This window comes from Arvicanthis niloticus, chromosome 9 (genome assembly GCF_011762505.2).
Source record: "Arvicanthis niloticus isolate mArvNil1 chromosome 9, mArvNil1.pat.X, whole genome shotgun sequence".
Taxonomy (NCBI): Eukaryota; Metazoa; Chordata; class Mammalia; order Rodentia; family Muridae; genus Arvicanthis; species Arvicanthis niloticus.
The window spans coordinates 79,613,130-79,626,760 of record NC_047666.1 but is presented as its reverse complement, the minus strand read 5'-3'; the positions used below and the strand labels follow the sequence as shown (position 1 = coordinate 79,626,760).

Genomic DNA, 13,631 nt, shown 5'->3' with positions numbered 1-13,631 from the left:
ACAGATCAAAGCTTGCATGTATGTTTACTATGTCTATGAATGTGACCATCATGTTTTCCAATGTGTGATTGGAAGCTGACCCACTCTATAGGTATCCCAGCAGTGATGGGAGACTAACAGAATAGGCTGCTTTGATTCTAGTTTAGTTTGCCAGAAAAAAAAAACCTCAGCTCATACTCATTGAAAAAAGAAAGACTTGAAAACTGTTCATTTTCTCTTTTAAATATGCTTACAGCCAGGGTAGATTTGTCTTGTTATAATTTGCCATGGCGTATGGCTACCAAAGCAGGTGTTGCGTGATGGTGACCATTTACCACTTCTTACATTTTTACCACAGACACAAATACTTTGACAGGCCACACTGTGCTCTCTGTGCCACCATCTGTTGTCCTAAACCATCTTATAAACAAGGCAATCTTAAAAGTTGTATTTTATTCTCACATTGATATCTTGACATAGTTTATAGGATCCCAGCTTGCATTGCAGATAGCCTTTGCCACATTTGTATATGAGTTTTGAAAGAAATATCTACATGCCTTGACACTGAAGAACACTTGAACACTTAAGTGCCCCTAAACAGTGCATTCTACCATCAACAACAAGGTAGACCATTTCAGAACTGTGGATCCTAGAGTTTGATGCTCAACACACTGATTGTGGCAACAGTGTATTTTAACTTTCTGGTGACTAGATGCCCAATAACATCATGACTGGAATGGGCCAGGTGGGGGGATGGTATCCTAACAGAGCTTCAGTCCCCTTCTCTGAACCAGACTCTCGGTAACTGTTTGGAAGCTCTTGGACATTAGAGCTCAGACCCTCTGGCCTCAGCCACCTTCCTCTCTGCTCTCCTCGTTCTGCCTTAGGAGATGACTTGCATAGATCACTGACTGCAGTCCCGTAGTCATGCTTCCAAATTAGGCAGCACTCTGGAAGAGAAGCCGCTTCAAACGATAAAATTGATAAATGGCCAGAGTCCTCTATTTTGGTCCTTATTTTCATTTTCTCCATTTCATAGCCATCCCTTCCAGGGTTGCAGTCTTAGCTAATCGAAACTTGACTTTGCGCTAGAAGTTGAAGTGAAAAGCAGTCTATAACTGAGAACATACCATGCCTCTGAAAGAAGGAGCTTGCCGAGCATTAAAAGGACTTGGAGAGTTGATTTGAGAAAGATAAAAGGCTCTTCTTCCAACCCCCAGTGTACAGTCCTGATAGTAAATCCTAGTGAGGTGGAGGGTGGGTAACACCCTCTGTGAGTTTATCATAGCCCTCTCTCTTTATCCCTCTCAGGGAAAAGGCGTTTGCCAGTCTGATAAAGCCCAGAATACTTTCAGGGCCCCGGGCCAGATTTCCCAAGCCACAGGCCAAAGAGTGTGCTTCTAGAAGCTCACTTCTCTAAAATAACGTTCTGAATTGATTTGCATGTCCTACAGAGGTGGTGGGTCAACAGAAGTGGCCAGATTTTTTTTCCCCACTGGGTACTGGTTCTGGGAACCCAAACGAGCATTTTCCCAGTGTTGACTGGCCTCTGCATTTGCTTCAGCGCCTGGGAACCCGTGACTAGTCTCAAATGCCAGTTGGCCAGCAGTGAGCTGAGCCGCCTGTTTATAATTGGAGACTGAGACTTTGGTCAGCTGATTTTGAAATCTCCTCTTCAGGGATCTGAGAAGTCATGCACTCTTTACTGGACTCCTCAGTGCATTCAGAAATGCGGTAGGTTAGAATGGGCTGAAGCAAACTCATACAGTTCTGCTCTGTGTGCACGTGGAAGCTCAGAAGCTCTTTGCTGGAGGAAATACAGTTTCACACAGAGCTCCCTGATCCAGGCTAAGTCCTACTCTCTCTTTTCAAAGAATTCAGATAAGTAGCCAGGTGCCCTGTGAAAAAAGCAAATTTTGCCTTTTTATTTGGTACAGGCTGTCTTGGCACAGCCTCAAACCTCCCACCCTGCTTGAGTTTTAGGGTAAAGTGCTATAAAACAGACTAAAGAGAAGTCACTTGTTACTTAAAATTTGACGCCAGTTCCAGGGAATCCAACACCTTCCTCTTGCCTCTGCAGGTGCCAGGCATGCAAGTGACACATAGGTGTACATGCAGGCAAAACACCCATACACATAAAATTCTTATAAAAAAGAACAGGCATGGTGACATGTGCTCATAATCTCAGACTTGGGAAGTAGAGGCAGGAGTTCAGGGCTACCCTCTGCTACATACTGAGTTTAGGACATCATGGGCTACCTGAGATCCTGCTCTAAAAACAAAAAGTAGTTGAATAGGAGTCTTTTTTTCCCACAATGCTAAAGTCACTTCTCCACTTCCTTAGAAATAATTTATGTTTTCCCTTCTGGAGTAGAATATGTAGTATTCCTTGTAGGTATTTGGTATTTGATGTGTAATGCAGTAACTATGACCAAAGATGGTTTTTTGCCAGAGGAGAAAATTGTTATTAAAAAAAAAAATCTCTCATTTCCAGGGGGAAGTTAGCAACAAAACAACAACAACAAAAAACTTTCTCTTTCCTCTTGTGTGTCTCTCAGAGATGTTTCTGCTTGGCGAGTCTCCCATATCTCCATCTGTAAAATAAAGTCACTAATATTTATTATCAGGCATGCTTATACCTTGGCCAGGTCTCTCTATTCCAATTGACAAGGCTTCATAATCCGTATTAAAAAAAAAAAAAACATGCAACTATGGGTCACACAACCGGTTATTCTGATTAATGTAACACCTGTCCGAGGGTTTCAAGTCCTATTCAAGGGGTTGAAGTGATGGTTCAGTGGTTAAGGTCATATGGTGGTCTTCTAGAAGACTCAAGTTAGGTTCCCAGAACCCATGTTAGACAGCTCACCATTTCTAGTTAATTCAACTACAGGGGATCTGATACTCTCTTCTGGTTTCCCTGGTACACATACACACAGCCATGACAGACGCATAGTAAAAACCAGAATACATATTTTAAAAACTAAAGTAGTATTTGAGAAGTGAACAGGTGAATGTGTATAAATACAACTGTAAGCACTTTTGTCAATCATCTGAACAGATGAGACATTAGCAAAAGACTGAACTTTAACAGCGGTGAAGGCAGGTTAGCAAACTCATATCAGGCATGTCTACATTCAAATGCTAGGCATAAAGTACTTGTTCAATTATATGTGTGTTGTTGCCTGGTTGTATCTGAGGCTCAGTTTTCTTGTTTACCAAGTGAATAGAATAATCTCATCTGCTTTTAAAGATTGATGAAAACCAGAAAGTGCATAGAAATGGCCCAGAACAGCCTAAGTACAATGGGTTTTTGCACGAATCTTAGTTTTACTCATTTGACACCATCTTTACTACTTAATGCCCAAGCATCTTCCACGGGGCTACATTCTCTGATGAATACTTCAAGTAGACCGGTTGCCTTAGTAATCACAAATAAGAGAGATGGATGGACATGAGCAGAGGGTTCACTGTGGCCTTTAAGAGACCAGGACGCAAATGAATCCCATACACAGAATGGTGTGGCCTGAGATGGCCATCAGTTCATTTAAAGGAAAGGGAGGCAGTTGGGTTCCTGATGGTCTAAGGGCATGGCTGTGCTCGATAACTCTAAAGGACTAAGTGGCTCTTGACTAGTGGGAGAAAGAGGGAAAAGGAAGTCAATCAGAGGGAGCAGTCTGTAGAAGGAAGAGGTAAGTACCCGGGAGGTCTGAGTGTACTTGGGGGACCAACAGTGGTTTTGTGTGGATGAAGAGATGATTCTGACACCAGAATTATCAGGGGATGAGTCTGGAAGATGATGGGGAAGATGCTGCACAGCAAAGAGGTGCCATCTTATACCTCACAGAAGGTGCCTCACATTAATAGCTTTGTAGTGTAAAGGAAAACCCCAGTAGAAAGGCCGATGTTACCTCTGGCCAAGATCTGTGCATTTCCCATAGTTATTTGCCTCAGTGGTTCCTGCGAGGACCTCATATAAGCAGGGTGTCTTTACTATTTATTAACAACTATTTATTAACAACTATTTATTAACAACTATTCTCTCACCAACATCACTGAGGAATCACAAACACACTGTGAAAGACCCAAAACACTGAGAGCTTTGCTTTCAAAGGTGCTCTCAAGAGAACAGGGAGGCTCAGAGGTTTAGCATTGGGCACCATCTCTCTACATAGTAAATGGAAGCACCAAATTGGATGTGTATCAGTTTCATTTATGTTGCCATGATAAAGTATTCTGATTCAAGACAATTTAGAGGAAGAAAATGTTTCTTTTAGCTTACAATTCTAAATCACAGCCCATCATTGAGGGGGGTCAAGACGGGAACTTGGAGCATCAACCATAGAGGAATGCTGCTTGCTGGCTCAACTGGGGGGCTATGCTTGCCTGGATTTCTTGTTCTGCTTGGGGATACCTGCCATGGGGAATGGTGGGTCACCACAGTGGGCTGGACCCTTCTGCATCAACTCACAATGAGAACAATCCCCACTGGTCAGCCTGATCTAGGAAATCTTTCAACTGAGATGCCAATCTCAGCTAACTCTAGGGTGTGTCAGGTTGACAAAGCTAGGAGGACAGGATGTTACCTAGAGAGGAGAAAGTTCTTTCTACTCCCAGCATAGCTGAGGACTCATGGCTTCTTGACGCTCAGCAACATTAGGGCTCATGAACTCCGTAAAAACTTCAGTGAGATTTGTGTGCATACTAGAAAGGAGAAACGGAGAACTGGATCCACCAGATAGACTGTGTGAGTCACGGTTTATCCTTGAGTCACTGAACAAGCATCCATATAGCAATGTGTTCCAGGCACTCTTAGACTCAGAGGTTCAGACTCTTGACTCTGCTCTTGGCACTTGGGCTTGTGTTCAGAGGTTCAGAATGAGAGTGTTCAAGGGATATTCTTGTAGGTGATGAGGGTGTTTCTTCAGATCCCACATTTTAAAACATGAAAGCACATGGCTGCTACAGCCTGCTTTAATTTTTTAAAAAAGGAATGCTTGTCCTTCAAGATGGACAGAACACCATTTCCTAAGACAGTTCTACCTCTGTGGTTTTCCAGGTACAGGCAGCAGATGTTGGTAACAAAGGCTTGTAGTGAACAAGCCAATGCTCTCCTTAGAGAGTTACCTCAGAGGGTTTCCTGACATGGTGTTTGTTGGTTGCTTTCTGCAGTGTTCAAAAGCTGAATGAGTTTCTCTTGAGCGATGAGATTGGTGAGGACAGCTGGAGGACCGGGGACAGCACACTGCCCTTTGAGTCCTGTAAGAAGCACACTGGAGTGGTAAGTGGGTTTTGGTTTCTTTATTTTTTTGCCATACAAAGGATAATCCAAACAAATTGTATGTTTTCATATGGGTGCAGTCAGAAGAAACTGTAAGCTTTATTTGTTTAAATCTATGTGAAGAAAAATGGCTACTTGCATCTACAAAAATAAATCCTCACACATCTAAAATTGGTACACAGATATAGAAATATTGCCTTTATAAATCAGGAGAGAATGACCATCTGATTGACTTAAAAAGGAATTAAGTGGTTTGTTTTTACCCACATTCTTAGGATGTGTTTTAGCTGCAATACACATTTTAGTTTAAGACATGCTCACCAGTACATTAAGTGTTTCGATATGCTTAACATATACAGTGCATTACCTGTTTTTATTTTCACCTCAACACACTGACTTTGTATGCATCATTGGCTTGAGCAAAGCCATAAGATTAGGAAGGATCTGAGTTAGAGTTTAAACCTGAGTTTTGTCACCTGTAGACCAGCAGGTTCACTCATCCTGGCCACAGACATTTATTCAATAGCTGCAACGGGTCTGGAAGCAGTCAGTATTGTCTGGACGCGTGTCATTTGCAATAAAAAGCAAGCACTTGTCACAGATCCACCAGGCTTCCAGGCGCATGGACTACCTTGTATTTGATGTCAAGAGCTAGGCTGTGGCTCTGAACCGGTGTGTGAGCTCTCTCCCAGCATGGTTTGTTTTCTTGAGTAAGGTATCAAATGATAAATTAGTTTGAAATTACAAGGCCATTTCTTGTGTGAAAAAATGAAGGAGACATGACAAAATAACAGGGTTACTAAATTAGGGTGACCATCTGCCCGATGGCAATTCTGAGGAGCCAGCATTTGGGCTGAAATCTCACAGATGCATGTCATTTGGAGAGACACTGGGGAACAGAAAGGCAGTTTTTCAGAGGACTACCTCATGAAGATATTGAGTGGTAGATTGATTTGGTTTATATAAAGAACAGAAGGGCAGTATGTTTAGAGCCTGGTGACAAAAAGAAAAATGAGACACAGTTACAATAATGACGCAGGGGTTTGTAGAACATGGAAAGGGTTTAAATTTTATTGAAATGTAGTAGAAAGGCCATTGGAAACATCTACTTTGTTTATTTTGGATTTGGGAGACGGTGTCTCATGTATCCCAGACTGGCCTGGAACTATGTAGCTGAGAATGACCTCGAATCCCTGTTTTTCTTCCTTCCACATCCTCAATGCTGGAATTACAAGCACAGTATAATTTTACTTATTGTTCAAAAGTTAACTTTGGTTACTGAGTGAGGTCAGCAGGCCAAAGAGAGATGAGTAGAGGTGACTATAGTAACATGTGCAAGAGATGATGGGTAGGATTAGAATTTTATTGCAGTTGTGAATATGGTGAAGAACGAATGGAATTCAGTGTTTAATCTCTGTCTCTCTGTCTCTGTCTGACTCTTGGTCTCTCTGTCTCTTTGTCACTATCTCTGTCTCTCTGTCTCTGTCTCTGTCTGTCTCTCCTTCTACCTCTGTGGGCATACACATGTACACACAAACACACATATGTACATACACATACGTACATACACATGCATGCACGCACACATCTATGTGCACAAATAAAAATAAATCTTTAAATTGCATTCAAGCATATTTATATTTTTAAAGAAAAAGAAAGTCAAATCTTTGATTATAACCAGCCCCTCACACTTTTGATGATATTCTATCTCCCAAAGAACACATTAGACCGTCTTCCAGGGAGGCAGAGTGAGCAGAGCAAGACAACCTCAAAAAATGCGGAGGTCAAGTTCACGGAGTTGGAGGTATCAGAAGAATTATTCTCTGTGTGAGACGAGGTAGAAGAGGAAATTTATACTGAAAAAGATTTTTTGGAAGAAAAAAAGAATCTCCTTTAGCAGTGTCCAATATCTTCAGTTATTGGATCCAGTCTGGACTTCTGGTGTCTTCCAGGGTCATTCATCAGTGTGGACAGCCCAAGCCACAAATGACAAGCTTTTTAAAATGCTGTGTGTTTAAAACAACACTAGTGGAAACTCCTCCTTGAGAGAACTTGGGATGCTATCTATCCTGTGAGAGCTTAGAGTTGAGTGGTTTTGGCTGTAGAATTGCCACAGAGAATTGGTTATGTTCTAGAGCCAAAGCGTCTTCAAATTACATGAGCGGAGCTGCGACTCAAGTCCCTGTCAACACACTCTTCTTCCCAACCTCGCCCTGGTTTCATGAAGGGCATGATGTCATTCTTCTGAGTCTCTGGGGTGACACCAGTACAGTAGTCAGGACCCCAGAAGACAAGGATGTTAGAATATAGGTATAGATCTACTTTGTGTACAAGATAGATCCATCCTAAAGAGTTTCAGTAATTCAAGAATGTTCCATGCACTGTTTCCAGGGTTATCTGTGAGGGATGTGGAAGGACAGACAACTAACATAACATCTCATTACCACACACACAACTTCTCTTCCTTTAATGCAAGATACGTGTGCACAGTGTTTCCTAGTTGGACTAGCCTTGGCTAGCTCTTTGCTGTCAGTTTTCTTACTGAGATTTTGGGTTGTGTTTCTTGCATGAAGCCTTGGCATTGTACTATTTGATGGTTGATTTGGGGGACACCAGTTAATAGGAGTTGGAAAGGCAGTATCTGGTTTGGATTATTTTCAGACATCGCTAGTTCTTATAGAAGAGATATTTTTTAAGAGATGTTAAACCTGAAGTTGTAGACAAAAATATTTTTAACAGTTTCATACTTCTAGAATCACTTGCTTTTCCAGGTAAATAGTTTTGAACTGTTACAATTTAACCTTAATCACCTCTACTGAGTATTTAAATGACACAGATAATTATTTATAAGGAAGTAATTTATTGCTAAATTTATAGGCAATTTTTGAGCTTTTTCATTCTATGTTTTTAATCTTTTTTATGTATATTGCTTGCTTGTATGTGCACACACATATGTGCAGTACCCACATAGGCCTGAAGAGGGCTGGGGATACAGCCAGTTGTAACCTCCATGTAGGTGCTAGGAGCCCAGGGCCTCTAGAAGAGCAGCCAGTGTTCTTAACCACTGAGCTGTCTCTATAGTCCGTGTGAATTTATGTAGGTGATTATGTATAAATGCATGTGCATATCTCTCTCTCTCTCTCTCTCTCTCTCTCTCTCTCTCTTTCTCTCTCTCTCTCTGTGTGTATGTGTGTGTGCTCCTGTGTGTAAAAGCCAACATTATCTGTCATTATTTGAGTGCCAACCACTTTGTTTTTCAAGAGTCTCTTAGTATCTTATATCTATATTCTTCTATATTCTTCTTAGTATCTTATATCTATATACTTGCTTGAATGCATTTTACAGACAAAGACCACCCTGCCCAATGTACTGCAGCTGGCTTCCTTGCAGTGGACAGGTCAGTCTGCTGACAAAGAAGTGCACTACAACATTTTAAGTCGACCAGATCATACTCTATCATCCATGGATCTCCTGGTCATACACTGTGCATCTTTGTGTAAAAAAATAATTCCTACATCTTTTTCTTTTGACGGTCCACAATAGATTCTCAGGTGCACTCTAATTCAGTCTGATTTGTGTGTGTGTGTGTGTGTGTGTGTGTGTGTGTGTGTGTGTGTGTCAGATTCAAACTCCTGATCCAAGCTGATCAGTCAGTGTCTTCCTGGAAGCTTTGTTTATGAGTCTGATGGCTCTCCCAGATGGATACAATTTGCTCAGTTAATCTAATCTCTCTCTCTCTCTCTCTCTCTCTCTCTCTCTCTCTCTCTCTCTCTCTCTCGTGTGTGTGTGTGTGTGTGTTGAGGTTGGTGCACAAGCATGTGTATACAGAGAGGCTTGGTGAGGGCATCTGTGTCCTTTCTCACTTTCTGCCTATTCTTTGAGGCAGGGTCTTTCACTGAGCAAGGAGCTCAGGTTTTCTGGGCTGGGCTGAAGCCAGCAAGCATCAGTGATCAGCCCCCTCCTCACCGTTGTTTGCAAGTTTTATGTCCTCACCTTTGCATTTTCCCAAGAGGTCAATTAATTAGCTTTAAAATGTAAGCTCAATATCTTTCACTACTTGCTCTTGTGGAGAAGCCTAGAGCAGACTGAAATTTGACATTCGCTTTGTTTGTTTTTCTTGGACTTGAAGGGAAATAGCAATATGATCGAGCATTTGGTAAAATGTCAATGTTTTTATAACGCTTCAACTTCTGTCCTCGTCTGTTTGGAATACAGCAATCAAAACCAATAAACAGGAAGCAGCCCGGAAGATTCCACCTGGACAGCTACGAGCAAGCACGGCGTCTTCGGCCTGCTGAGACTGAAGATATTTCCATAAAGGTTAGCTCATCTCTTAGGCTCTTACTTGCCTGGGAGCATTTCTGTTACTCTCTAGGCTGAGGTCTGCAAGTGTCTAAATGTGGATCTAGAGTCTCTCTGCTGTGATCACAGCCCTGACAATCTTTAAAGTGTACTCTGGTGAGTCCTTTTGTTTATTTTTTGTCTTTGGGTTTTCCTTTGAGACAGAGTTTCTCTGTGTAGCCTTGGCTGTCCTGAAACTCACTCTGTAGACCAGGCTGGTCTCAAACGCACAGATCTTCCTGTCTCTGCCTCCTTAGTGCTGGGATTAAACCATGAACCACCACTGCCCAGATGAGTTTATCATTCTTTTCTTCACTTCTTGGACACAGTTTCTGTTTCAACCTTATATTTGGTACCCAGAGAAGAGAATTTCATCCTACCAGAAATTATACCAGTATTATAAATCATATTTTTCAAGGAAAATAGTTGTTCCATGAAGCTGTCCCTAGGAGGGTATGAACAAATGTGTGCTCACTACAAATAGGAAACTGACATAACAATACCGCTAAAGTACAGCATGGTGAACCAATGAGTCTATTGAAGTTACTTATGGGAGCGTGGGTGAGGGGTTACCTATAGGATCGTGGATGACTCAAAACAACTACATCCATCCCAGCATGGGTGATGGCTCAGGAGAGCTGGAACCCAGGGTCTCTCTGCACAAATTATAGGGAGCTTGACAGGTCAGAGAGTTTCCTCCTTAGCCTTTACTGGTTATATGCTGTGAGGGATGGATAGGCGTTGTGAATCTTGTACATTTCAGGTACTTCTTGATACTTGTGCATTGCTTATTGCCTAAGTCTTAAGAGGTCTCCATTTTGGAGTTCCTGAGTCTTGACAAGCTTCCTACAGAACAGAATGTTTTGTCTGGAGGAAATTGGTTCCAACATGAATACGGGTACTGTATGGCTTCATCAACTTCTCCTGGTGCACTTCAAATAATTTCAGAGTTTGCTTTTATACTTTCTGTAGCCTCTTGTGCTTAAGTAGAACTCAAGTAGAAATGGCAGTCTTGGGAGCACAGCTGGGGACTGATGGCTGGGACAAATCTCAGGGAGAAGCCAATGGAAAACAGGCTCCAGAATGGAGCTGGTCACCAGAGGAACAGGGTCCTAGAACATTCCCTTTTGGAAGTCTCTTTATCCAGGCCCCCTGCACTTCCTAGACCAGTCCAAGGCAGTGGGGTCCAGTGTCTGGCCTGTGAGAAATGTGCAGTTACTGTTTGATGTCTGGTACTTGAGAAGTAAATATGATTCCTTTTTTAATTAATAGAGATGTATGTAGTGTGTATTTACTTTTTATTTTTTATGTGTATGCTCCTGTGTGAGTTTATGTGTTCCATGTATGTGTGCGTGTGTGTGTGTGTGTGTGTGTGTGTGTGTGTTTGCATGTGTATGTTGGCAGAGGCTAAAAGAGGGCATTGGATCCCCTGAGCTGAGGTTACAGCTGGCTGTGTGCCACCTGATGTGAATGCTAGGAACCAAACAGAGGAGCTGTCAGAGAGGAGAGCGGCCATCACTGGACTGCTGAGCCGTCACTCCTACCTCACATCCAGTGCTTCTCACTTATACCACCAAACACGTAGGACGTAGATTAGGCTCTGCCACTGGGCTGTATCCTGTGTTATAGTTTTAAACTTCTGAAAGGAGTTGCCCTCTGATTATTCACTGGTACCACATGTCTAACTGAGTTCCTGTGTTCTTACTTTCTAGGTGACAAATGGCTACTTTTCATGGGGGAGTGGTTTAGCCACATTATCCAATATTGACATTCGAATTCCAACAGGTAAGGCTCATGGCTTAAGTAAGCATTCTTGTATTTTAACAAGATAATTAAGCATGACAAAAAATAAAACATCTTTATTTATGTTTATTTAGTTTCCATTTCGTGTGTGTGTGCATGCTGTGTGAATATGTGCATACATCTTTATATGTTTGTGCATATGTGTTGGGGGGTGTTGAGTTTATGGAAGTGGAGGCCTGAGGTTGAGGCCTGGAATATTACTCAGTCTATCTTCCACCTTATTCAGTGAACCAGGGACTCTCAGTTAAACTCAGAGCTCAGTGATATGGCTAGCCTGGCTTGCCAGCTTGCTCTGGGAATGCCCTGTCTCCATCTTCCAGGGCTGACTGCAATTAGAGGTGGGCTAACAAGCCCATCTGCCACTTACTTGGGCTTTGTTGTTCTACACTCTGGTCCCCATAATTTTAAACACTGACCTATTTCCCATCTCTCCTGGCCCTCTAAAGGAGTTTTTAAAAATACAGTCCTATGTTTCTATTACTGATATGCACCAGGCTCCTCATAAGGCAACTATATCACTGGAAACAAGAAATTATGAAACAGGACTGTCATTAAAAATGTGTGGTTTTGGACAAGCTATTTCTTGTTCACTTGGAAATTCGTGGTACTTAAGAAACTGGGGTTGTCCATGACCCTTCTATACTTGGAGAAGGGAGGAGATGTCAGGGACAGCCTTGCTTATACACTGAAGGCCTAAAATCAGCCATAAGCCTAAAATCAGCAATAGGTCTGACATACATGCCTGCTAATAGACCCATGTCTGGGTCTCTGTGGAAAAACACTGAACAGATGGCTATAAGCTATTGTAAACAGACAGCTTTTGTGGAAATCTACCAGCCTGAGTAGTCATAGACCTTGTAAATAGGCAGCCTTGGCAGATAGTACCAACTTAGATAAGGACAAGTGAATCATAGGCAGAGTCATAGTGACCTGTGCCCTGAACCTTCACCCAGCTGATACCCTGTTCTGAAACATATCTGTATTCCCCCTGAACACCTATGCTCCTGTGTCATCCCCTTCTCCACATCCTGCATTTTTGTGTTTATAACCCCTGTGTTAAAAAGTAAAAATTATGATTTGATAATAAAAAAATAAAAGCAAAACAACAAAAAAAAAACCCAAAACACCAGAGCTTTCAGTAAACTGGAATTACCTATAAAGAAAAAGAGAAGAAACTGGAGTTGTTGGTTTTTCATTGTGCTTAAGATCAACTCTGAAGAAAGACTATTTGTGAAAACACCCAAGGCCCTGAAATGCTGCTGGTGCTCACAAGTGCTCCAGGATCACGGATCTGATGACTTTGCCTATTAATTTTCTTACTCTTTTATTGAGTTGCAACCAGTCTACAGTCACTGTATCTATTTAGTATTTCATTTTGAGTTTCTTTACACTAGTATTTTTTATTAATTCTCTTCAGAATTGTGAATTTTGACCATTTTCATCTCTATCTCCCAACTCCATCCCCATGTCCTTATTCCCCTAACTCAGTCCCCTAACTCTTGGGAGAGAGACCTGCCCTGGAGTATGGTTGATCTACCAGGGGTCCCACCAGTAAATAAATCTGGCTCCTCCTCTCCCAGCAGCTATGGAATGATGACAGCTCCTCAGTTACATGTGAAATTTTATGTCTGCTTCCCCATCCCATGCATGAACTTTTGTCTAGCTTGAATTTGTGCAGATTTTGTGCATGCTGCTATAACCTCTATGCATTCATATATAACGCTTCCCCATTGTGCCCAGAAAACAGATTCCTTGAAGACATCCAGCACTTACGTCTCCTATAGTGTTTCTATCTCCTTCAAGAGTTTGGGTCCAGCATATTAGTCAACTTAATATACAGCCACTTCCAAGAGTTTCTTTTTCTTTCCTTTCCTTTCCTTTCCTTTCCTTTCCTTTCCTTTCCTTTCCTTTCCTTTCCTTTTCTTTCCTTTCCTTTCCTGTCCTTTTCTTTCTTATTTATTTATTTCTCTGTTTGTTTGTTTGCTTGCTCACTTACCTTTGTGAGAAGAGCATACCGTGAGCTATCCTGCCAGATATTGAAGTGCCACAAATATTCTGTTGAGCAGGCATTGAAGCATCTTGGAAATGTTTTATCCACTAAGCAAAAATTCTCCCTTCCCCGCCCCTCCCCCATCCAGAAGAAGCAGCCGCCTTCCCAATTTCTGCTTCTGTGAGTTTGAGCATTGTAAAACACAATCATGGACTCATGTAGTATTTTCTCTTCTTT

General features: G+C 41.9%; 1 protein-coding gene across 5 annotated transcripts in view; it reads left to right on the top strand.

Moving 5' to 3' along the window:
* The window catches only part of Abcc9 (ATP binding cassette subfamily C member 9), a 121,969-nt gene that overhangs the window by 35,072 nt on the left and 73,266 nt on the right, over positions 1 to 13,631 (top strand). For 4 of the 5 annotated variants that reach the window (XM_076940794.1, XM_034511951.2, XM_076940795.1 and 1 more), the window contains exons 15-17: positions 5,152 to 5,260; positions 9,476 to 9,580; positions 11,314 to 11,386. In XM_076940794.1, the coding sequence (XP_076796909.1) occupies positions 5,152 to 5,260; positions 9,476 to 9,580; positions 11,314 to 11,386 (287 nt within the window). The other variant, XM_076940796.1, reaches the window with a different exon arrangement.